We start from the raw sequence: 25,400 nt of genomic DNA, 5'->3' as shown, positions 1-25,400 counted from the left end.
AATTCATTGCTACTGTATAACCGTGACAAAAAAATAAACATATCAAGGGACTATTGTTTAAAACGTGACAGTTCATGGACTTGACAACCCTATTGGAACCTAAAATTTATAATTTACTTGTGAGCTACACTGTAAGTTCACACATACATTATTAAATATTAAACATTTTAAACAGACACTGAATTGTATAGCTTAAATATACAGATTAAAAGTCTCCCACAGTTGAAAACCCAAAGTTTTTTGCGCGTGACTGAGATAGTGACCCCTACACAAACCCTGTTTCATGCAGAAAATGATTACAGATACTGTTTAAAATAACCTTCAGGCTATGAGTATAAGGTGTATATGAAACATAAATGCATTTTGTGTTTAGACTTGATCCCATCACCCAAGATCTCTCATGGAATGCAAATATTTCAAAATACAGAAAAATCCAAAAAACTTCACTCGTGGTTCCAAGCATTTTGGATATGAGAGACTGAACCTGTACTCATGAGATCAATAGTAACAAGACATAGGTTATATTTGTATGTAGGGCGGACTGGGCTAATTTTCAGACAGGGAACTCTGGGGTAGTTAAAAGACAGCCACACTACTCCCACAAGAATCTGGATTTTGAAAAATAACCTTTATTTTATGCTGGAAGAGTTCTTTTCCTACATCGGTTACATTCTGTAGGGAATGATATGCCTATTTTGTTTACTGCACATATAGCAAAAAAGTTAGTGTCAATTTTCACAATTTTCTAATAAATACCCCAATTTCGTCATGCCAAGGTACAATGTCTGTCAATTACCCCAGTTGGTGCTCATATTCCTTTAAACTGCTGTCTGAAATTACCCTCACGAATGTTTGTAATCTACCTCATCCCATGGGGCATTTTTCAGACGCAATTGTATTTTTTATTATCTTGTATCTACTGAAGGATAACAGTCTGAAAATGTCTCAGAGTAATGACTGGGCATGTGAGAAAATCTCATATACAAAAAAAAAAAAAAAGAAGATTGAATATTTCAAAAATATATCAGTGCAGTAAAAGTTTTGTCTGAGAATTACCCCATTTAATACATAAATCTTGGAAAATTAAGGTTTCATTTTAATATACTTTCGTAAAGCAATGTACAATATTAGTGACAGGTTTAATTCTGGCATGAAATACTTGCACTGAAATATAGTGAGGATTGTACATTATTTCATGGTGTCCTAGTCTTTTTTTTTACTCTATTTTCTGCAAACACCAACAGATTTAACATTATACTAGATTGGCCCACTTAATATACTTTGAAATATGTGGTGATAGCATGGTCCACAATACCAACAAACAATTAGCCTATATTCACAGAGATAACAAATAAGGACATAAACTTATGCTGGAATGAATCAAACAACCTCACCCTCAGCTGGTAGGACCTCAGCTCATAAATATTGGGCCCTTTTCTTGGGACAGGTTCATTCCAGAAGCTGAATTCCAGCAGAAGCTGATTTTTACGGGAGAGCAACATGTTGCTCCGTTCTTTGCGAAATTCAGTGAACTCCTATCCATGAAATAGAAACATAAAATACAAAGGATACAAATTACAAGTGAAAAAGAAGTTTATGCAAGTACTGCTCAAAAATGATATTTGAGATAATAGACATCTTAGGGGGAATCCCATTAGCCCAAATGCTTTTTCGGCCAAAAAATAAACGGGCTGGTAGCGCAATATATGAACGATGGTCATTTATGGGCTATCCTATTGCTGCCCATTTTTTGGGGGACAAAAAGGGTCCCATTTTCAGGCGATACCACATGGGATCCAGGATACGTTCCCAGACCTATGGGCTGCTTATTGCAGATTATGCTTCTGCCTAAGTGCTAGCATCTGGTGATTGGGATGCCGGCATCAAAGCTAATAGAATAGAACCTATTAGCAGTGGAAAATTACTGTTGCTGATACGTGTCAAAACCAATCTTTCTAAACTGCCAGTAAATGGGGCCATTGAGTCTAGTGATTGCATAAACACTGACATTGCAATACATATGCATCTTGTACTAGCCTTACAAATGCATGTAACATGCCAATGCGCAAGTGGCTTAATTATCTGTGATGCATGACATTCTAAATGCTAGTGATTACTCAGGGCCAAAATTATGTTAGGGATTGCTTCAAGCCCTGTTGTGAAAGGATTCCTAGAGCAGATGTAACTTATTACTCTTTACACTTTCCCAACCAACTGCAGTCAGTCAATGTATATAAAGGTGTGTGTATTGCGTGACCGGCAGTCAGGAGACCGCCGGTCAGCATACCGACGCCGGCATCCTGGCAACGGAATGCCGGCAGGGGGGAGGGGCGGTTACATAACTACATCCCGTTTAAAACTGCTTTTCATTTGGATTGTTTGTGCAGAGCTTTCGCAGCACTTACATACTGTACTTAAACCACTGCAGTAAAAATGCCCCATGTAACAAGCCTGAATCTACACTGCAATTAGTTTATAGACATGTTAGCATATTAAAAAGGGCAGCCCCTTTGGGTTCATAGCAGTGACCATAAAGTACACAGCTCAAACTAAAAGAACAGGGCAATATAATTGAATTGTAAATTTCAATAGTTATAAATCTGTAGTAGGGATATAGTTAGGCTTACTTGGGACATCCACGTGATTAGGGTCTGATTCGGAGATGGATGCAGTGTACACAGCATGGATGTCCTGCGAAAGCCTAACTATACCCCTACTACAGATTTATAACTATTGAAACTTACAATTTATCCCTGCACAGCCTTCCCTGCCTGCTGGCAGTGAAGGCTGATCTGGGATCCAGCCTGTGTGATCAGCAGTGTGAAGAAAAGAAAAAAGTTTAAAAATAAAAGTAATACTTGTATGCACCCAGGAACCTGTGATCCGGTGAGGGCAGCCAGTCATCGGATCACTGTGCTCCTGCTGTGACCCCCAGTGCAGTAAAGTGATGCTGTAAAGTGAGATGCTGCTTCACAACAATGAGGGTCACAGCGGAGCATAGGATCAGACAGCTGGCTGCCCTCCGGGATCACCGGTCCTGGTTGGTAAGTGTAATCAGTTGCAGCAGGAGGGGTCACGGCAGGTACCTGGCAGCAGCAGGTTTGTGGGGGGCACCTGGTGGTAGAGCATGCGTGGTACAACCTCAGGGTATTCTTCATATAAAATACACTGAGAATTGCGGTAAGTGGATTCACAGGGACAGAGCTTTCGTCTCACAAGCTCTGTCCCTCCATGCGATAATTGATACATCCGTATTAAATTATCGCAATGCGATATAGGATGAATTGATCACAACCTATCTGATGTGAAAAATATGCCCCATAAAAGAGACACAAAATAGCCTTAAACTTAGGGGGGTAAAAAACGCACATCTACGATCAAATTCTTAGACATGCGGGGGAACGCCCATCACAGGGCAAGTCCGCCCCGCATGCCGGATCCAGCACCCCCTTGCAGACATGCGAAAGCATTGCACGTCGGCGATGCTTTCGCTTATTTCGAGTAGCCCACTGCCTGCAAAGTCAGGCGGCTACCCGCCATGTTTCGGGTCGCAGTGGCTGCTTGTGACGTCACGCAGCCACCGCGGTCCACTCATGTTCCGGACACGCCTGCGCTGTCCGGACCGCACCCCTACCAATGCTGAGTCGACGCCCCTTTGCCTGTCCATCAGGCAGAGGCAATCGCACACTTCACCGGGCTTCAGCCTGCGAACGCTGCAGCAGCAGTGTTCAGGCCTGAATCAGCCCCTTAGTCAGAGCTCCCAAAAAGAGAGAGAGAGCACTGTGTTTTACAGGAAGAATTTCTCATGCTCACTGAAATTAATAATAGGATTTTAATTACCTACCGGTAAATCCTTTTCTCGTAGTCCGTAAGGGATACTGGGAATCCATTTTGTACCATGGGGTATAGACAAGTCCACTAGGAGCCATGGGCACTTTAAGAAATTGATAGCGTGCGCTTGCTCCTCCCTCTATGCCCCTCCTACCAGATTCAGTCTAGGAAACTGTGCCCGAGGAGACGGACATATTTTGAGAGAAGGATAGATAAGGAAAGTGGTGAGATTACAAACCAAAAAAGGGAGGTAGGTGGGCGCTAGTAAATGGCTCTCGAGGCTGAGAAACGCGTCAAGCATCCCGCCCGACGTTCTGTCCGGTATCCTGGTCATCACCTACACACAAGCAGTGTGTACTAGCGGCTCCCGCTACGGAATCACGAGCGAACGGCTTCTGGCCCTGATTAGCCGCGCTCCGACACGGTCCTGTGAGTCCAGCATCCATCCAGTGCTACTGACAGCTTCTTCTGTGCCGCCGCACAGCGGTGTGGGCAGCCGGCGCCCACTATCAGGAAGGAGACAGCGGTTAATCTCTCCACCATTGAAAGGCCTGGGTAAGCTTTTGCACGAGACTGTACAAATAGCGGTTTCAGCTTAAAAGTCACTGCATATACATGGAAACATGTTCATTTAAGCTGCCCAGTAAAAGCCTCCCTTTATTTGGATGAGACTGTGGGCACTCAAGCTGTTTATCAAATGGTGGATAGTTCAAGTATATATCACTTTTAATGTGGATGGACTTCCAAAGAAACATCTAATGAATTTATGTGATCAAATTAGCCCATGCATGGAGCTTAATCTAAGAAGTATTAGTGAAATATAAATGCTGCATTTTTATCTGGAATACAGGTGGTTACGTTTTTCCAAGGGAGCTCTTACAATGTATCTTATATTTGTTACCATCTTTAGCTATTAATTTTTGGTGTATATTACATGAATTATATTCCAGGATAATTGGTTTATTCACTGAATTGTGACAGCTATATATAAAATATTTTTAATAATAAATTTTATTAATACTGTTTAATGGTAGCGCTTCTCCGAGTATTTCTTGTTCTGTAGATTACAAACCAGCACACACAAAACAAGAGGAAAGCCATGCTAACCAAACTTGAAACAGGAACAGCAACAGCTGAACAAACCAGAATAATGAACAAGTGACAGTGCAGGAAGAACGAAGCACCGGGCGGGTGCCCAATATCCCCTACAGACTACGAGGAAAGGATTTACTGGTAGGTAATTAAAATCCTATTTTCTCTTACGTCCTGGGGGATACTGGGAATCCACCAAAGAGCCCAAACCAGGTGAGTGCTGAGGTTCCTGCTGAACTCATTTTCCAAACTGAAGGTCCCCAGAGGCCAAAGTATCGAACTTGTAAAACTTTGCAAACGTGTTCGATCCTGACCAAGTAGTTGCTCAGCAGAGCTGTAAAGCCGAGACACCCCGGGCAGCTGCCCAAGAAGAACCCACCGACCTAGTAGAGTGGGCCTGTACAGATTTTGGAACCGGCAAGCCTGCCGTGTAATAAGCATGCTGGATAGCGAGCCTGATCCAGCGTGCAATTGACTGCTTTGAAGCAGGACACCTTATTTTATTGGGACCATAGAGAACGGACAGAGAGTCCGATTTCCTGTGACGAGCTGTCTTCTTTACATACACCTTCAAAGACCTCACAACATCCAAAGACACCACCTTAGGAAGAAATTGCTGACGAGTACTGAGTTCAGCTCTGTCCTCATGGAAAATTAGGTAGGGGCTCCTGTGAGACAACGCCCCTAGCTCCGACACACGTCTTGCTGAAGTCAAGGCCAACAGTGTGATGCTCTTCCCTGTAAGGTACTTTACATCAACCTCATGTAACGCTTCAAACCAGTCCGATTGGAGGAACTACAGCACCAAAATGAGATCTCAAGGTGCCGTGGGAGGCACAAAGGGAGGTTGGATGTGCAGAACACCTTTCAAGAATGTCTGGACCTAAGGGAGAGAAGACAATTGTTTCTGAAAGAAAATAGACAAGGCCGAAATCTGTACTTTTATGGAACCTAGATGTAGGCCCACATCCACTCCCAACTGCAGAAAAAGCAGGAAACGTCCCAGATTAAATGTTAAATTCCACCGCAGAATATTGTCTGCTCTCACACCAAGAGACATATTTCTTCCAAATACGGTGGTAATGTTTAGACATTACCCCCTTCCTGGCTGGGATCATAGTCGGGATGACCTTGTCAGGAATCCTTCTACTGGCTAGAATCAGATGTTCAACTTCCATGCCATTAAACGTAGCAGTGGCAAGTCTTGATAGACGAACGGGCCCTGCTGCAGAAGATCCTCGCGAAGAGGTAGAGGCCACGGATCTTCGAGCAGCATCTCGAGAAGATCCGCATACCAGGCCCTTCGCGGCCAGTCCGGGGCAAGGAGGATTGCTTGAACCTTTTCCCATTTTATTCATTTTAGAATTCTTGGGATCAGTGGAAGTGGAGGAAACCTGTACACAAGCTGGTAGACCCATGGAGTGGCCAGAGCGTCCAGCGCCACTGCTTGTGGGTCCCTCAACCTGGAACAATACCGCTTGAGCTTCTTGTTGAGTCGAGAGGCCATCATGTCGATTTGTGGATATCTCCACCGACGTGTCAACCATCGGAACACCTCCGGGTGAAGGCTCCACTCCCCCGGGTGCAGGTCGTGACTGCTGAGCAAGTCCGCTACCCAGTTGTCTACTCCTGGAATGAAGACCGCCGACAACTCCACTGCGTGTTTTTCCGCAGAGTTGAGAATTCTTGACACCTCTGACATTGTGGTTCTACTTTTCATTCCGCCCTGTCGGTTTATGCACGTCACTGCCGTCACATTGTCCGACTGGACCTGAATGGCCTGATTCTGAAGAGATGAGGCCTGCAGAAGCTGTATGTAGCCCCGTGTTCCAGGATGTTTATCGGAAGAACGACTTCCTGACTTGACCATCTTCCATGAAACTGCACCCCCTGGGTGACCCAACCTCTGAGGCTTGCGTCTGTGGTTAGCAGAATCCAATTCTGAATCCCGAACTTCTGACCCTCGACTAGATGAGAAGTCTGTAGCCACCACGGGGGGGAGCTCCTGGCTTTTGGTGACAGACGGATCCTCTGGTGCATGTGAAGATGCGATCCGGACCATTTGTCCAACAGATCCATCTGGAAGGGCCTCGCATGAAACCTTCCGTACTGAATCGCCTCGTAAGAGGCCACAATTTTCCCCAGAAGGCGCAGATCCGGGTTGGCTCCAGGACAGGCCGAACCATCGACTGGATTACCATTGCCTTTTCCAAGGGAAGGAACACTTTAAGACTCTGTGTCTAGTATCATTCCAAGGAGAGGAAGCCTCTGTGTTGGTTCTGGGTGAGATTTTGGTAGGTTCAGAATCCACCCATGACCCAGTAGTCTGGTTGAGAGGCCAATGCTGTCCAACAACCGCTCCCTGGGCGGTGCCTTTATCTGAAGATCGTCCAGGTACAGAATTATGTTCACTCCTTGTTTGCGGAGTAGAAACCGTACGGTTTCTGTACTAGAAACATGTTGAAATAGTACCCCTTGTTTTGCAGATGAGGTGGAACTGGAACAATGATCTGAGTCTGTACCAGTTTTTAAATGGCGTCCTGTAAAGTTATACTTGCCTCTTGTGAAACTGGTAAGCCTGATTTGAAGAACCTGTGAGGTGGGAGCTCCTGGAACTCTAATCTGTAGCCCAGGAAAGTAAGATCTATGACCCAGGGATCCTGGCACGAACTTGTCCAGATGTGACTGAAGAATTTTAGCCGGGCTCCTACCTGCCAGTCTTCAAGTCATCGCGGTCTACCGTCATGCTGAAGGTTTTGAGGAAGCAGAGCTTGAGGCCTGTTTCTGTAAACCAGCAGTTGCTGGTTTGCGTGGTTTACCTCTAGCGCCTCTGGTGGCTGTAGAAGAACCTCTGGGTTTGCCCTTAAACTTGGCAGTCCAAAAGGACTGTAAATTGGGACCCGAGTAGGCCTTCCTAGCTGGGGGATCTGCAGAAGGAAGGTATGTGGACTTACCCGCAGTAGCTTTGGAGATCCATTTGTCTAGTTCATCGCCAAATAAGGCCTCGCCTGTGAAAAGTAGGCCTTCCACGCCTTTCCTGGAGTCTGCATCTGCCGTCCACTGGCGTAGCCATAGACCCCTGCATGCAGACACTGCCACAGCCATAGTGCGTGCATTGAGCAAGCCTATTTCTTATATGGCTTCCACCATAAAATTCGCAATGTCCTTTATATGCTGTAGGAACAAGATAACATCCACCTGAGGCAAGGTGTCTAACCCATCAATCAGGTTACCCGACCATTTGACAACGGCTCTAGTAATCCACCCACATGTTATATTGGGTCTCTGGGCCACCCCAGCAGCTGTATACAAGGATTTGTGCGTAGTCTCAATTTTACGATCAGCAGCGTCTTTTAGGGAGGCTGCACCCGGGACAGACAATACAATTTTTCTTGAAGGCCTGGATACTGATGCATCCACTATCGGTGGATTTTCCCATTTTTTCCTATGCGCAGGAGGAAAAGGAAACTGCGGCCCTCCAGCTGTTGAGAAACTACACATCCCAGCATGCCCTGATACAGCTTTAGCATTCTCTGACAGCAAAACTGTGTCAGGGCATGCTGGCATATGTAGTTTCATAACAGCTGGAGGGCCGGAGTTAGGAAATTTCAAATCCCTAAACCAGGCATGTCCAATCAGGACTAACCCACGGTTCTTCAAACAGGGTATTAAGTTCCTTTGACACAAGAAAAGTGTCTGAGGATTTCTTTTTTATATTAAAATAAGATTCCTCACTCTCCTCTGTGACCTTATCAGGGCTATTTAGAACTTCTCTGATAGCTTCTATGAGAGCCTCTATTCCCAGCGACAGAGTACCCATCCCCACCTCTGAGTCCACCTCACCCTCCTCCATTTCTGACCCCTCATCATCAGAGTCAGACTGCAGGATATGGGCCAAAGTGCGTTTTTGCGGACAAATGGCAGGGAACTGAGATGCTGGTTTGGGTACTGAGTCTTTTTTCATAAACTCAGTCATAGATTGTTTTAAGTATTGCATCTCTTTCTCATTCTGAGATAATTTAGTAGAGATTGTGGAAATCATTCCCCTAATGGAGTTGAGCCATGCTGGTTCTGCCCCACTAGCTTGGGAAGGGACACTACATTGAGTACACACTAGTGAACCCCCTGGGGAAGAGGAACACTGTGCCTTACATAAAACACACTCTTTGCCTGACATACTGTATAGTGACAGCACACACACACACACACACGAAAAGGTTAAATGCACAATTAAACCACAAAGAGCCCTTCCAGGAAGACACAGAGGGAGTATGGAACCAGCACACGGCGCCCTTAACGCTAATGCCAAGCTTAGCCGGGTCGCAGACTAAGTACCTAGATTAGGGACTAATTACACTAATAAGCGCTCCCCCCTTGCTATGACCCACTGGTACCGCTGAGGTAATCTTGAGTCTCTCCAGGGGAGCTGCGCGTCTCTGTCAGCCAGCGTCTGTGTCAGCTGCAGAGGGAAAATGGCGCTGGTGAGCTGCTGGATCCGCTCATAGTGAAGCCCCGCCCCTTCAATGGCGTGCAGTCTTCCCGCTCTTTTTTAGACTGGCTGTATGTATCCAATTGCATAAAATGGAGACAGACTCCTTTTATGGCTTTTGTTGCCAGTCTGGGTACTGTGTCTGCTGTTCAGCGTCTGTGTCCTTACACAGCAGGAGACGCAGTCCGCCCCGTTTAGAAGCCGTGCATCTCCGTACCCTCATGCCGCCAACTGGGAAGCCGGCTTAGTACTCACCACTCTTTTTTCTTCTGGCTCTGTTAGGGGTGGCGACGTGATGCGGGAATGTACGCTCGCCGTGGTGGGGGTGGTGAATAGTTCCCTCAGGAGCTAGTGTCCTGTCAGCGGGGAACGGGACCATTAACCCTGAGAGAGGTTGGGCCGTTCTCCCTCCTAAGTCACACGAAGCAGGCAGGCTGGTGCCATCCAGTCCTGCCTGAAAATAAACAGAAAATAAATGCAGAAAACTCTTCAGGAGCTTCCAGAGACGTGACGAGCTCCTCCTGGCACATTTTCTAAACTGAGTCTGGTAGGAGGGGCACAGAGGGAGGAGCCAGCGCACACCATCAATTTCTTAAAGTGCCCATGGCTCCTAGTGGACCAGTCTATACTCCATGGTACTAAATGGATTCCCAGTATCCCCTAGAACATTAGAGAAATTATGTTAATGAAAAGGTCTGTGGAAAATGTTAGTGCCATATAAATACACAATGATAATACAGGTTGAGTATCCCATATCTAAATATTCCGAAATACAGAATTCTTTGAGTGAGAGCGAGATAGTGAAACCTTTGTTTTCTGATGGCTCAATGTACACAAACTTTGTTTAATACACACAGTTATTAAAAAATAAGAATTTACTTACCGATAATTCTATTTCTCATAGTCCGTAGTGGATGCTGGGAACTCCGTAAGGACCATGGGGAATAGCGGCTCCGCAGGAGACTGGGCACAAAAAGTAAAAGCTTTAGACTAGCTGGTGTGCACTGGCTCCTCCCCCTATGACCCTCCTCCAAGCCTCAGTTAAAATACTGTGCCCGGACGAGCGTACATAATAAGGAAGGATCTTGAATCCCGGGTAAGACTCATACCAGCCACACCAATCACACCGTACAACTCGTGATCTGAAACCAGTTAACAGTATGATAACCGTAGGAGCCTCTGAAAAGATGGCTTCCAACAATAAACAACCCGATTTGTTTGTAACAATAACTATATACAAGTATTGCAGACAATCCGCACTTGGGATGGGCGCCCAGCATCCACTACGGACTATGAGAAATAGAATTATCGGTAAGTAAATTCTTATTTTCTGACGTCCTAGTGGATGCTGGGAACTCCGTAAGGACCATGGGGATTATACCAAAGCTCCCAAACGGGCGGGAGAGTGCGGATGACTCTGCAGCACCGAATGAGAGAACTCCAGGTCCTCCTCAGCCAGGGTATCAAATTTGTAGAATTTAGCAAACGTGTTTGCCCCTGACCAAGTAGCTGCTCGGCAAAGTTGTAAAGCCGAGACCCCTCGGGCAGCCGCCCAAGATGAGCCCACCTTCCTTGTGGAATGGGCTTTTACAGATTTTGGCTGTGGCAGGCCTGCCACAGAATGTGCAAGCTGAATTGTACTACAAATCCAACGAGCAATCGTCTGCTTAGAAGCAGGAGCACCCAGCTTGTTGGGTGCATACAGTATAAACAGCGAGTCAGATTTTCTGACTCCAGCAGTCCTGGAAACATATATTTTCAGGGCCCTGACTACGTCCAGCAACTTGGAGTCCTCCAAGTCCCTAGTAGCCACAGGTACCACAATAGGTTGATTCATGTGAAACGCTGAAACCACCTTAGGGAGAAATTGAGGACGAGTCCTCAATTCCGCCCTATCCGAATGAAATATCAGGTAAGGGCTTTTATAGGATAAAGCCGCCAATTCTGATACGCGCCTGGCTGAAGCCAGGGCCAACAGCATTACCACTTTCCATGTGAGATATTTCAAATCCACTGTGGCAAGTGGTTCAAACCAATGTGATTTTAGGAACCCTAAAACTACATTGAGATCCCAAGGTGCCACTGGAGGCACAAAAGGAGGCTGTATATGCAGTACCCCTTTGACAAACGTCTGAACTTCAGGCACTGAAGCCAGTTTTTTCTGGAAGAAGATCGACAGGGACGAAATTTGAACCTTAATGGATCCTAATTTTAGGCCCATAGACAATCCTGCTTGCAGGAAATGTAGGAAACGACCCAGTTGAAATTCCTCCGTAGGGGCCTTCTTGGCCTCACACCACGCAACATATTTTCGCCAAATGCGATGATAATGTTTTGCAGTTACATCCTTCCTGGCCTTGATCAGGGTAGGGATGACTTCATCTGGAATGCCTTTTTCCTTCAGGATCCGGCGTTCAACCGCCATGCCGTCAAACGCAGCCGCGGTAAGTCTTGGAACAGACAAGGTCCCTGCTGGAGCAGGTCCTTCCTTAGAGGTAGAGGCCACGGGTCCTCCGTGAGCATCTCTTGCAGCTCCGGGTACCAAGTTCTTCTTGGCCAATCCGGAGCCACGAGTATCGTTCTTACTCCTCTCCTTCTTATGATTCTCAGTACTTTTGGTATGAGAGGAAGAGGAGGGAACACATATACCGACTGGAACACCCACGGAGTTACCAGAGCGTCCACCGCTATTGCCTGAGGGTCCCTTGACCTGGCGCAATATCTGTCCAGTTTCTTGTTGAGACGGGACGCCATCATGTCCACCTTTGGTTTTTCCCAACGGTTTACAATCACTTGGAAGACTTCAGGATGAAGTCCCCACTCCCCCGGGTGGAGGTCGTGTCTGCTGAGGAAGTCTGCTTCCCAGTTGTCCACTCCCGGAATGAACACTGCTGACAGTGCTATCACATGATTTTCCGCCCAGCGGAGAATCCTTGCAGCTTCTGCCATTGCCCTCCTGCTTCTTGTGCCGCCCTGTCTGTTTACGTGGGCGACAGCCGTGATGTTGTCCGACTGGATCAATACCGGTTGACCCTGAAGCAGAGGCCTTGCTTGACTTAGGGCATTGTAAATGGCCCTTAGCTCTAGGATATTTATGTGAAGAGACGTTTCCATGCTTGACCACAAGCCCTGGAAATTTCTTCCCTGTGTGACTGCTCCCCAGCCTCTCAGGCTGGCATCCGTGGTTACCAGCATCCAATCCTGAATGCCGAATCTGCGGCCCTCTAGAAGATGAGCCTTCTGTAACCACCACAGGAGAGATACCCTTGTCCTTGGAGATAGGGTTATCCGCTGATGCATCTGAAGATGCGATCCGGACCATTTGTCCAGCAGATCCCACTGAAAAGTTCTTGCATGGAATCTTCCGAATGGAATCGCTTCGTAAGAAGCCACCATTTTTTCCCAGGACTCTCGTGCACTGATGCACTGACACTTGTCCTGGTTTTAGGAGGTTCCTGACTAGCTCTGATAACTCCCTGGCCTTCTCCTCCGGGAGAAACACCTTTTTCTGGACTGTGTCCAGAATCATCCCTAGGAACAGTAGACGTGTTGTTGGAATCAGCTGTGATTTTGGGATATTTAGAATCCACCCGTGCTGACGTAGCACTACCTGAGATAGTGCTACTCCGACCTCTAACTGTTCCCTGGACCTTGCCCTTATCAGGAGATCGTCCAAGTAAGGGATAATTAATACGCCTTTTCTTCGAAGAAGAATTATCATTTCGGCCATTACCTTGGTAAAGACCCGTGGTGCCGTGGACAATCCAAACGGTAGCGTCTGAAACTGATAATGACAGTTTTGTATCACAAACCTGAGGTACCCTTGGTGAGAAGGGTAGATTGGGACATGGAGATAAGCATCCTTGATGTCTAGAGATACCATATAGTCCCCTTCTTCCAGGTTCGCTATCACTGCTCTGAGTGACTCCATCTTGAATTTGAACCTTTTTATGTAAGTGTTCAAAGATTTTAGATTTAAAATTGGTCTCACCGAGCCGTCTGGCTTCGGTACCACAAACAGCGTGGAATAATACCCCTTTCCCTGTTGTAGGAGGGGTACCTTGATTATCACCTGCTGGGAATACAGCTTGTGAATAGCTTCCAATACTGCCTCCCTGTCGGAGGGAGACGTTGGTAGAGCAGACTTCAGGAACCGGCGAGGGGGAGACGTCTCGAATTCCAATTTGTACCCCTGTGATACTACCTGCAGGATCCAGGGGTCCACTTGCGAGTGAGCCCACTGCGCGCTGAAATTCTTGAGACGGCCCCCCACCGTGCCCGAGTCTGCTTACAGAGCCCCAGCGTCATGCTGAGGACTTGGCAGAAGCGGGGGAGGGCTTCTGCTCCTGGGAAGAGGCTGCATGGTGCAGTCTTTTTCCCCTTCCTCTGCCCCGGGGCAGGAACGAGCGGCCTTTTTCCCTCTTGCCCTTATAGGGACGAAAGGACTGGGTTTGAAAAGACGGTGTCTTTTTCTGCTGAGAGGTGACCTGGGGTAAAAAGGTGGATTTTCCAGCCGTTGCTGTGGCCACCAGGTCCGATAGACCGACCCCAATAACTCCTCCCCTTTATACGGCAATACTTCCATATGTCGTTTGGAATCCGCATCACCTGACCACTGTCGCGTCCATAACGTTCTTCTGGCAGAAATGGACATCGCACTTACTCTAGATGCCAGGGTGCAAATATCCCTCTGTGCATCTCGCATATATAGTAATGCATCCTTTAAATGCTCTATAGTTAATAATATACTGTCCCTATCCAGGGTATCAATATTTTCAGTCAGGGAATCCAACCAAGCCACTCCAGCGCTGCACATCCAGGCTGAGGCGATCGCTGGTCGCAGTATAACACCGGTATGTGTGTATATACCTTTTAAGATATTTTCCAGCCTTCTATCAGCTGGTTCTCCTTCATTGCCGTGATCATGTAACGTGTGGCCCTACTGGACATTACATTTGTCTCGTCACCGTCGACACTGGATTCAGTATCCGTGTCAGGGTCTGTGTCGACCATCTGAGGTAACGGGCGTTTTAGCGCCCCTGACGGTGTCTGAGACGCCTGAACAGGCACTAATTGATTTGTCGGCTGTCTCATGTCGTCAACAGTTTTTTGCAAAGTGCTGACATTGTCACGTAATTCTTTAATTACTACCATCCAGTCAGGTGTCGACTCCCTAGGGGGTGACATCACTAACACAGGCAATTGCTCTGCTTCCACATCATTTTCCTCCTCATACATGTCGACACAATCGTACCGACACCCAGCACACACACAGGGAATGCTCTGATAGAGGACAGGACCTCACTAGCCCTTTGGGGAGACAGAGGGAGAGTTTGCCAGCACACACCAGAGCGCTATATATATACAGGGATAACCTTATATAAGTGTTACGCCCTGTTATAGCTGCTGTATTTATATATTAGCTGCCAATAGTGCCCCCCTCTCTGTTTTACCCTGTTTCTGTAGTGCAGGACTGCAGGGGAGAGTCAGGGAGCCGTCCTTCCAGCGGAGCTGTGAAAGAAAATGGCGCTTGTGTGCTGAGGAGAAAGGCTCCGCCCCCTTCACGGCGGCCTTTTCTCCCGCTTTTTTCAGGAAACTGGCAGGGGATAAATGCATCCATATAGCCCAGGAGCTATATGTGATGCATTTTTTTTTTAGCCATATAAGGTTTTTATATCGTTTTTATTGCGTCTCAGGGCGCTCCCCCCCAGCGCCCTGCACCCTCAGTGACCGGAGTGTGAAGTGTGCTGAGAGCAATGGCGCACAGCTGCAGTGCTGTGCGCTACCTTATTTGAAGACAGGAACGTCTTCTGCCGCCGCTTTCTCCGGACCTCTTCGCTCTTCTGGCTCTGTAAGGGGGCCGGCGGCGCAGCTCCGGGACCCATCCAGGCTGAACCTGTGATCGTCCCTCTGGAGCTAATGTCCAGTAGCCAAGAAGCCCAATCCACTCTGCAGTCAGGTGAGTTCGCTTCTTCTCCCCTTAGTCCCACGATGCAGTGAGCCTGTTGCCAGCAGGACTCACTGAAAATAAAAAACCTATTTAAACTTTTACTTCTAAGCAGCTCAGGAGAGCCACCTAGCTTGCACCCTTCTCGTTCGGGCACAAAAATCTAACTGAGGCTTGGAGGAGGGTCATAGGGGGAGGAGCCAGTGCACACCAGCTAGTCTAAAGCTTTTACTTTTTGTGCCCAGTCTCCTGCGGAGCCGCTATTCCCCATGGTCCTTACGGAGTTCCCAGCATCCACTAGGACGTCAGAGAAATATTGTATTAAATTACCTTCAGGCTGTGTGTATAAGGTGTATATGAAACATTAAGCACAGAATGCATTTGACTTAGGTCCCATCGCCATGATATCTCATTATGGTATGCAATTATTCCAAAATACGGACAAATCAGATATCCAAAACACTTCTGGTCCCAAGCATTTTGGATAAGGGATACTCAACCTATATTAATGCTTGTGATACAGGATCTTTTCTGTGACGACTTACCTTGTTTTTCCTAAGTTTACTCATTACTTCTGTCAGTGCTGGATATCCTCCCTCATACCGCCACAAATGAACTGAAACACACACATGCTACAAGAGTTCAGCAATGCCATTTTAGAAAGCAGAGGTTTAAGGTAAGGAATTACAAGTATTTACATTTTTATTAACATAAAGGATATTTTTTCTTATGTGCTATTACTATAAGAAAGTTGGCTGAATGCACCCTGAATGTCAAGATATTACATAATTGCGTCATCTGTAGAACACGTACCTGCCTGATCCTGTTCTCCATACCACGTGTTCCAGCTTCCCACAAGTGTACAGGGGTAATCCTCTCCTGCATGGATCTTTGGCAGTATCTCTTCGCTTAAAAACAAATAAGAGTAAAAATAATGTTGTAAGGAAACTGTTTTACTTACGTTCTATTTATAGACATAATCACCAATTTCTAAAAGTGGTAATAAGCCCTTTTTTTATGAAGGAACACAGTTAAAAGGACTTGTCTCTCTAATATATATATATATATATATATATATATATATATATATATATATATATATATATATATATATATATATATATATATATACCCATATAGACGGGCCGATGTGCGAGAGATGTGTGCTGAGCGAACCGCTCAGCGCACATCTCTCCCGCCGCTCAGCACGGCGCGATGTGTGCTGAGCGTGCGGGGGGAGACGGGGGGGGGGGGGGGGGGCGCTCATTCCTCCCAGCGGGTGAAATGAGCGATCGCTGTAGGGGGTACACACGGAGCGATCCTGCTTAAATTCTAAGCAATCTAGTCAGATTGCTTAGAATATAGCTCAGTGAGTACCCCCGTTAACCCTTAGTCAGAGAGGATCATTTAGAATAGGGTATCTTAAGCTGCGATACATGTACATACAGAGGAAGTCAGATATAGTCACGTGGTATTTATACATGACACTTCTCTGTAAAAGTAGAGTAACATTATATTGCGCAAATCATTTACGAAAATAATGGTAAAAATGTACAGAATGAGACATGGGATACTTATAATAAAACTGCTAAGAAACTGTGACCTAGCATTTAATGCTTAATATTATATTACAGTAAGATATAAACATATAAAGTTCTAAATCAGAAAGCTGCCTATACTGACACTCCACTGTTCCTAGCTGTCAGTTAGTCGTTATAGTTGCGATTCCGGATACTATATAACTGCAAAAAGCCCTGGGTTCTCATACAGTACATATCATGGAAAAATAAGACTTAGGCGAAGGTGGGAATTCAATTAGGTGCAATATTTTTCGGTAGCAAAAATTGGGGGGTTTCGCAATCTTTGCCCCATGTTTATTACCAGGTAGTTCAATTACCCCACCCTTTGTGTTTTTTTTGCGCAAAAACAGACCTGATCTGATAAATTTCCGGATCCCTGTGTTTTCGCAATCGTGATAGCGCTGTCTTTTAGGGTTAATTAAACAGCTCCCGGGAGGGGGGAGATCAATTGGCCGTGGCTAACTGAATTCCCCGATAAGTGGGAAAACTTTTAATCACTAACCTGATATAAACCCCTATAAGAATAATCTAAATGCTCCAAATTTCTACGTATTGAGGGCCGGATTAATGATGGGGTAGATGGGATTACAGCTTTAGGCCCCCACATAATAAAAGGCTCAGCATCATGACATCATGATTACCAGCCACCCATATATTGGCCATAAATCATATGCACTAAAAGAGTCAAGATTTTCCATGTATTAGTGTTTCAGACAGTGCTAGGGATAATTTGTTATTTTCATGTTCATGCCATGACTAAGGTCAGTGGTACTGTATATAAAGCAGCAGCATTAGGCAGGTTCAGCAGCCATTCTAGTAATGTAAAAAGAAAGCTGTGCCACAGTTTCTGGGGGGAGAGAGAGATGGTGATCTAGAAACACCATTATCTGAGATTGTACAGGCACAATTGCTCTGTGAAGTGGACTGGTCCATCGGAAGTATGTAAGGGACTTACCAGACCTTGTTGTAAGCGTCGAGATATTCCGGCTTTACATTATGAACTGAAACAATAGAAGAAAGCAGAACATAAATAGTGCAAACCAATCACATTCAATCAATTTTATTAAACTGTGCAAATGATACTGCATCCACTGTACTATACACCTAGCTATTGAGAAGAAACATCCTGAAACCATGGGGCAGCAACAATCAGCTGCACACAATGTGAAGCTATACGCACTGCCAGGTATTACAGGAATTAAAACATCACATATTTCTGCTCGCACCTCTATGGGATGCAAACAATAAGTGGTTTTACTACCATGATCTGCCGCAGAGTGGGATTGTGTGCAGCTAATGCAATATGCCCCATCATATTCCTTTTGGGCCTACATAAAATAAGATGTTCTCCAATATCCTGCAACCCAATGTAGACAGAGGTTTGCTTTCTTTTTCTAACCTGTAACAGAAAATTAAACAAGAATTGGCGTAATTGTTATGGGTAACTGCACGTTTGCTCACATGCTTACAATGCCACTTAAGCCCTTTATGTGTCTCGCATAAGATATTGTAGAGTTCATCCCAGCTCCTCTTCATCAGCCTCAGCCTGCAATGGCCAGGTCATAAATCAGAGATGACGACTGACTATGTTATTCCTTGATAAATACACTGCCTACCTTGAGGGTATGATTGATACCACTTTTACACTCGCAGGAAAGTTCATTCCCGGGAATGTGTCCCGGTATATTTGCCGGGACACATTCCCGGGAATGACCCTTTCACATTAGCGGGCTGACCCGGCATATTGCCGGGTCAGTGACGTCACCGCCGAGTCTCCCAGAGGCGGTGCTTGGAGATAATCTTCTCCAAGCACCGCCTCCTCCTATGAAGAGAACGGGTGTCGGGTCGCCTTGACCCGGTATACCCGTTTACACTGGCAGCTTCCCGGGACGGTCCCGGGTTCAACCCTGCTTTTGACCTGGGATGAAATCCCGGGATGCTCGTCCCGGGAAATTGTCCCTGTACCCATTTACACTGAGAAGAATCCCGGGATGATGCGCGTTCACGTGCAATATCCCGGGATTTTTCTGCGAGTGTAAAAGGGGTATAGTTGTTTATAAATTCTTACCAGTGCAACAAGCAGCCCTATCGAAAGTTTAAAAGGTCAGGTTGCACATCAAAGATGTAAACACACTCACATACATATACCGTAATAATAGCAAAGATGATATAATTACATTGTATTTTGTAGAGGTTGCTAGTCTCTCTCTTAGCCAACAGGTTTGAGTGAGCATCTTTACGAGGGTCTACTTTACGCACAAAGAGGGATCGCAGCCAGCTGTCTTCTTTGTCTTTCTTACTAGTTGTGGCCAGGCCCCTGTAGAGAGATTACATACATAATATGTACAAGTATTTGTAGAAATCTCAATGATTACGTTCCAAGTAGACTTGAATATCTAAATTAATATGAGAGTTTCATTGTTTAAAGTTAGAACCACAGTCAGCAAATGTGCTGTAAGGTGGCGAGTGGCTTATTATACATTTGTAAAGGTAACTACACACTGGTCGGCATCACTGCACGATATGAACGATCTTGTTCATTAATGAACGAGATAACGTTCATATCGTGCAGTGTGGAGGCACCAGCGATGAACGATGCGCGGCCCCACACTCGTTCATCGCTGGTGCCCCGTCGGCTGTGCATGCAGGCCAATATGGACGATCTCGTCCATATTGGCCTGCAGTTCTATGGAGCCATGTGACGGGGGGAGTGAAGTAACTTCACTTCCCCAGTCAATGCCCCCCCGCCGCCGGGTCGCACGTCTGCCGTATCGGCGGTCGGGGAGCTCGACAGCACATCGCCGAGTCTGTAGGGCCCATAAGACTTTTGCATTTTATTTACAAATATAATGTCAACTTTTTGTTTGGGTCAACACCAGGGTGTCAAGGAATTCTTCTGTGCACGCCTCTTATCTAGATACCCATCCCTTTCTGACGGGATCCGTATGAAATAACTACAATCAAAATCCCGATGGTCAAAATCCCGACAATTAACAGACAGTCAAAATCCCGACAAGGACAAAATAGTGAGATTTAAAATGTCGACAGGTCAAAAAGTCAACAAGAGTTTTTCATTGGTTTTTGGTGTTTATGTCAACATAGGTCGACAGACACCGTATAAGTGTACCGCGTCCCCTTGCATGGCCAGCGAACTACGGGCACAGTGCCTTGCTGCACTCGGCAAACTATTATATTCCCCCTCCAGGTCCATTGGGATGGTAAAGTAGGAACAAGTCGGTTTCAGTGAAAAAATCATGAAAAACTCATGTCGACATGCCCTGTCAACATTTTAAATGTCGTATTATGACCTTGTCTGTATTTTAAATGTCGAGATTTTGACCGTCGGTCAATGGTTGTCGGTATTTTGACCATCTGGATTTTGAAAGTAGGTAAACTGACTGCATCCCTTTCTGACACCTGCTCTTACTTAGTGTTCATTCTAGCACCCTGCACCTGTCACAACACATGTAATTCCTCTTTCCTGCCGGGGTGTCGCTCTCTGCTCTGGTGCTTCTATCACACTCTGGTCTGTATCTCATCACGGAGATCTAGACCAGAGAGTGTGACAGATGTACCAGAGCAGAGAGACACCCCATAGAGGAAAGAGGAACTCCATGGTTTGTGACTAGGGTGGCCAATCCTGGGCCATTTTTTCAATCCTGGGAATCAGGATCGAAAAATTATCAATTCCGTGATACCCGGGATTGGTTTCTTTTCAGTCTCCTCCCCACCATGCCCACATAATTTTCCCTCATCCAAATGGGTCGGAGGGTGGATCCACCTGCTGTGAGGAGGTGCGGTGCGGGCAGGCGCTGAGGTCCAGGTGGCGGGCGGCTGGCTGTGCAGCATGTCCTCTGACTTCAGATCATGCTGCGCAGTGCGCACACCCAAGGGCACAGGGAGCCGGGCAGCATCTGAGCCTCCCGAGGACGCTCAATGCTGCCCGGCACTGAAAAAACAAAGGGGTTTCCTAAACCCGAAATCTCCGGGATTGGAAGCCCCAATCCTGGGACTGAATCACGTACAAATTTTTGGCCAAAATACTGGGATCCCGCCAATCCTGATCCCGGGATTGCCCACCATATTTGTGACAGGTGCAGGATACTGGAATGAACACTATTTTTGTGCAATTTACAGTTTGTGTGTCAATATAAAATACATACATAAAATGATCAACACAAACATTTGTTGTGTCAGCATATACTATATACTGTACCTACAATGACCAGCATAACATACAAGAGAATAAACTGCATACAGTATCTTGGGTCTAATTCTGTAAAAAGGTGAATAGGTCATGCAAGAAAAATGTGAAACACACTGACTGTCCTATTACAGAGAGCAACTGAAGGAGACTCATCTATGACAGCTACAAATAAAGTACTAAAATAGGAACTATGAGAGATGGTTCAGTGTACTTTGTATACACACGTTCCACTGTTTTGTTGAGTTTATTAAATGCCATGACTACTGTTTGCATGCATCGCTGGGGTGTAGGTAAATGCAAGGACTACTGTCTGCATGCATCGCTGGGGTGTAGGTAAATGCCATGACTACTGTCTGCATGCATCGCTGGGGTGTAGGTAAATGCCATGACTACTGTCTGCATGCATCGCTGGGGTGTAGGTAAATGCCATGACTACTGTCTGCATGCATCGCTGGGGTGTAGGTAAATGCAAGGACTACTCTCTGCATGCATCGTTGGGGTGTAGGTAAATGCAAGGACTACTGTCTGCATGCATCGCTGGGGTGTAGGTAAATGCAAGGACTACTGTCTGCATGCTTCGCTGGGGTGTAGGTAAATGCAAGGACGGTAGGTAAATGCAAGGACTACTGTCTGCATGCATAGCCGGGGTGTATGTAAATGCCATAAATACTATCTGCATCGCTGGGGTGTAAATGCCAGAAACACTGTCTACTGTACATGCTGCACTGGGTTGTAGGTAAATGCCAAGGTTACTGTTGGCATGCATCCCTGAGGTGTGGTAATTGCTTGAACTAATATCTGTATACATCATTAGCAGGGGAGTAGCTATAGCCTGTGATGTAATGCCATTGCTATGGGGCCCAGAGACTAAGGGGGCCCCGGACATAGGTCAAATAGCTGTTGTCTAACAAGTTAACAGAATTGCCTGCTAAGCTACTGGGTCACTGCCAAGCCTAACTTGGATGACATTCCATTTTCAGTGATTGTGTGTTGTGAATGTTTTAATTGTAAAGGGAGCCTGTAAGGTTGTATAATCTGAAGTGGGCACTGTACTGTGGTATAATCTGAACTGGAGGGCACTATCATGTTACATATTATGAACTGGGAAACTGTAATATGGCACAATATGAACTGGAATGCACTATACAATGGCATAGTATGGACAGAGGATACTAACGTGGCATAACTTAAATTGGGGGTACTGAAATGCAGCACTGTATGAACTGTGAGCACCACAGTGTGCCATAATATGAACTGGAGGGACTATAATTTGGTATTATGAACTGAAGCCACTTCAATGTCACATAATATGATTGGGGCACTGTGTGGCATATTTACTGGCAAACCTACACTGTGACACACTGTGAACTAGGGCACTACTGTGATGCAAAACATTAACTAGGATACTACTATGGGGCATGCATTGCTTGTATGTAGATAAATGCCAGGACTACGGTCAGCATGTATTACTAGGTCCTGGGTTAAATCTAGGACTACTATCTGTATGCATTATTAGGATATATGTAAATACCAGTACTACTGTTTGCATCTGCGTCGGACTGGCTGATCGGGGAACCACTTCTGGTCCATTGGTGCCGGGACAGTGTTTAGAGGCACTCGGTTCTCTGCACTTGCAATGACCGGTGATGCAGATAGCGGGTGCAAATATCCAGGTGCTTCCTAACAATGTCCCTGCATAAATGGATCGGAAGAGGTTCCCTGATCAGCCAGTTCGACGCTTATTTGCACGCATTGCTGGAGTATAGATAATTGCCATGACTACGATCTGCAACGTATATATGACATGCCAGTCTGTATGCACCAATTTAAAAAAAAAAATGTAAAGAAGGCTAGTATATACTGTAGGATTATTCCATTGTCACCGCTATAGGTAATACAGCAACAGAATGCACAAGGCAAAAAAGTCACTCACATGAATACAGATGCATTAAGATAAAGCACATCATTTAGTTAAACTTGGGAACTCTGCTACAAATAACCATAAATTCATTTATATCCCTCTCAGACACAAGACACAGGAAATTATTGAGTATAGCACGCCAGCAAATGCCCGAGTCTGAGCTCCATGAACCTGGTTGGGTCGTTTGCATTCAGACATACCAAAATCCCTGGTTGATGTGCATTCACGTGCATAAACCTGGGATTTAGGTGCATAGGTTTATTGTATCAGGGATTAGGAATAAAAACAAACAAAAACATGACGATATCTCAAATGAAAACGTAAGACTAATAGAATGACACTGTGGCTTGAAGGGTTTGATTAAGTTGAAAATCATTTAGTCAATGTTCCCTGATGTATTTCTTATGTGCTTATCTTGGTAGCAGTAGAATAATTAAATGCGTATGTAAATGTAAAACATATTATTAGTGTTTGTCAGAGATAACAGCGCTGCAGCTTGCACTCATGTAAAGTGCAACAAAGTTTTACAAGTTTGCTGTAATATTCTAACAGTAGCTATCATGCATGATTACATGTATTACTGGCACACAGTGGGCCACATGATGTATTGTGAAGTGTCCATAAACATAACACTGGAGATCCCCAGGAGTACAAGGCATGAAGGCAAATGATTTTGGTATTAGAGCAAACAGTGCATGTGTGTGCTGTCCCACTGAGCTGTACCTTATATCCAAACACAGGACAGTGACCTTGAGCAGAGCTGACTGCAGCTGCCATAGTCCCATGAAGGGCAGAATCCATGTACAGCAGGGGCAGATACATGAAGCCAGGACGGAGCAGCCGCTCACACTCCCGCAAAGTGACCTGTGCCGCCTGTCACCTGCATTGTGTGATCAGCCTTATGGGTCGCTGCAGCACAAAGCCGGACACTCTGAACTTACTACATTGAAGCAATAAACATTTAGTGACTGTGGATCCTCACCTGACCCGCATTAAGCCCGGCCCGCAGGCCTGGATCCTGCTCGCCCTACTCAAAGCCACGGCCATGGCTCTGCTCGCCATCTTGCACAATCTCCGGCTGCCAGCTAACGTCAGGGAGCGGAGGAGGAGCTGTGCTGCAATACCGAATGCAACCACCAGATGGGGAACTGCTGGCTCGGAAACGTCCTTGTTTTACGCTGCTGCATATATAACAGATAGACAGTGGGAAGTCTAGCAAGTAGGGAGTGGGACATATTTATTAGCTTTATTTAGTGATTGGAAAACACACATTGCAGGAGAGGAGTCAGAGATGGTGGTTTATAGTGTTTTAAAGAATGCTTTAACCCCGAAATGTTTTGGAGTTTTTGAGTTTCTTTCTTTCTTTCTTTCTTTCTTTCTTTCTTTCTTTCTTTTCTTCTCTTTCACACTTTTTTTTTTCCTCTGACCATGGTGTTCTGGAAACCTTTGACATAGATATATACTAACTAACATTATTTTTTACGTAGATCCCTTTGCATTTGTTTAATACAATCTGTCAAATCCCCAAGGAATGTGGTGTCAGATCGGGTGGTCTTCAGTATGCCGACTGACGGGATCCCGGCGCACAGTATACCGGCACCGGGATCCCGACAGGCGGCATACTGACACTTATTCTTCCTCGTGGGGGTCCACGACCCCCCTGGAGGGAGAATAAAATAGCGTGGCGAGCGCAGCGAACCCGCAAGGGGCTCATTTGCGCTCGCCACACTGTCGGTAAGCTGGCGGTCGGGATCCCGGCGCCGGTATGCTGGTCACCAGGAGCCCGACCGCCGGCATACCGTAGTGAACCCTTCAGATCCGGGGAACAGTCTATCTCAAGTAATCAAACGTGAAACACACACAAAGCAAATTTGCACTTAGACTCATTGGATTATTTAGCATATGAGCTTGTCCCATCATATAAACTTGTTTTCTCTTACGTCCTAGAGGATGCTGGGGACTCCGTAAGGACCATGGGGTATAGACGGGCTCCGCAGGAGATAGGGCACCTAAAAAGAACTTTGACTATGGGTGTGCACTGGCTCCTCCCTCTATGCCCCTCCTCCAGACCTCAGTTAGATCTTGTGCCCAGAGGAGAATGGGTACACTGCAGAGAGCTCTCCAGAGTTTTCTGTGGAAAAATAATTTTGTTAGGTTTTTTATTTTCAGGGAGTCCTGTTGTCAACAGGCTCCCTGCATCGTGGGACTGAGGAGAGAGAAGCAGAGCTGGCTTGTTAAGTTGGGCACTGCTTCTAAGGCTACTGGACACCATTAGCTCCAGAGGGAGTCGGAACAGAGGTTTCACCTGGGGTTCGTCCCGGAGCCGCGCCGCC

At 45.9% G+C, this 25,400-nt stretch overlaps 1 protein-coding gene across 2 annotated transcripts in view; it reads right to left on the bottom strand.

Annotated features, from left to right (window-relative positions):
- NIPSNAP2 (nipsnap homolog 2) overlaps positions 1 to 24,223 on the bottom strand; it is a 49,401-nt gene extending 25,178 nt beyond the window's left edge. The window contains exons 1-6 of one of the 2 annotated variants that reach the window (XM_063953777.1): positions 24,050 to 24,223; positions 19,117 to 19,256; positions 17,895 to 17,940; positions 16,173 to 16,267; positions 15,905 to 15,975; positions 1,395 to 1,535 (exon numbers count right to left, since the gene is read on the bottom strand). In XM_063953777.1, the coding sequence (XP_063809847.1) occupies positions 1,395 to 1,535; positions 15,905 to 15,975; positions 16,173 to 16,267; positions 17,895 to 17,940; positions 19,117 to 19,256; positions 24,050 to 24,129 (573 nt within the window). In that variant the 5' untranslated portion in view covers positions 24,130 to 24,223. Of the gene's footprint in view, positions 1 to 1,394; positions 1,536 to 15,904; positions 15,976 to 16,172; positions 16,268 to 17,894; positions 17,941 to 19,116; positions 19,257 to 23,790; positions 23,880 to 24,049 lie in introns of those variants that run through there. The other variant, XM_063953778.1, reaches the window with a different exon arrangement.
- Between the last annotated feature and the right edge of the window lie 1,177 nt (positions 24,224 to 25,400).

This window comes from Pseudophryne corroboree, chromosome 2, assembly GCF_028390025.1.
Source record: "Pseudophryne corroboree isolate aPseCor3 chromosome 2, aPseCor3.hap2, whole genome shotgun sequence".
NCBI lineage: Eukaryota > Metazoa > Chordata > Amphibia > Anura > Myobatrachidae > Pseudophryne > Pseudophryne corroboree.
This window is presented reverse-complemented; position numbering and strand designations above follow the sequence as displayed.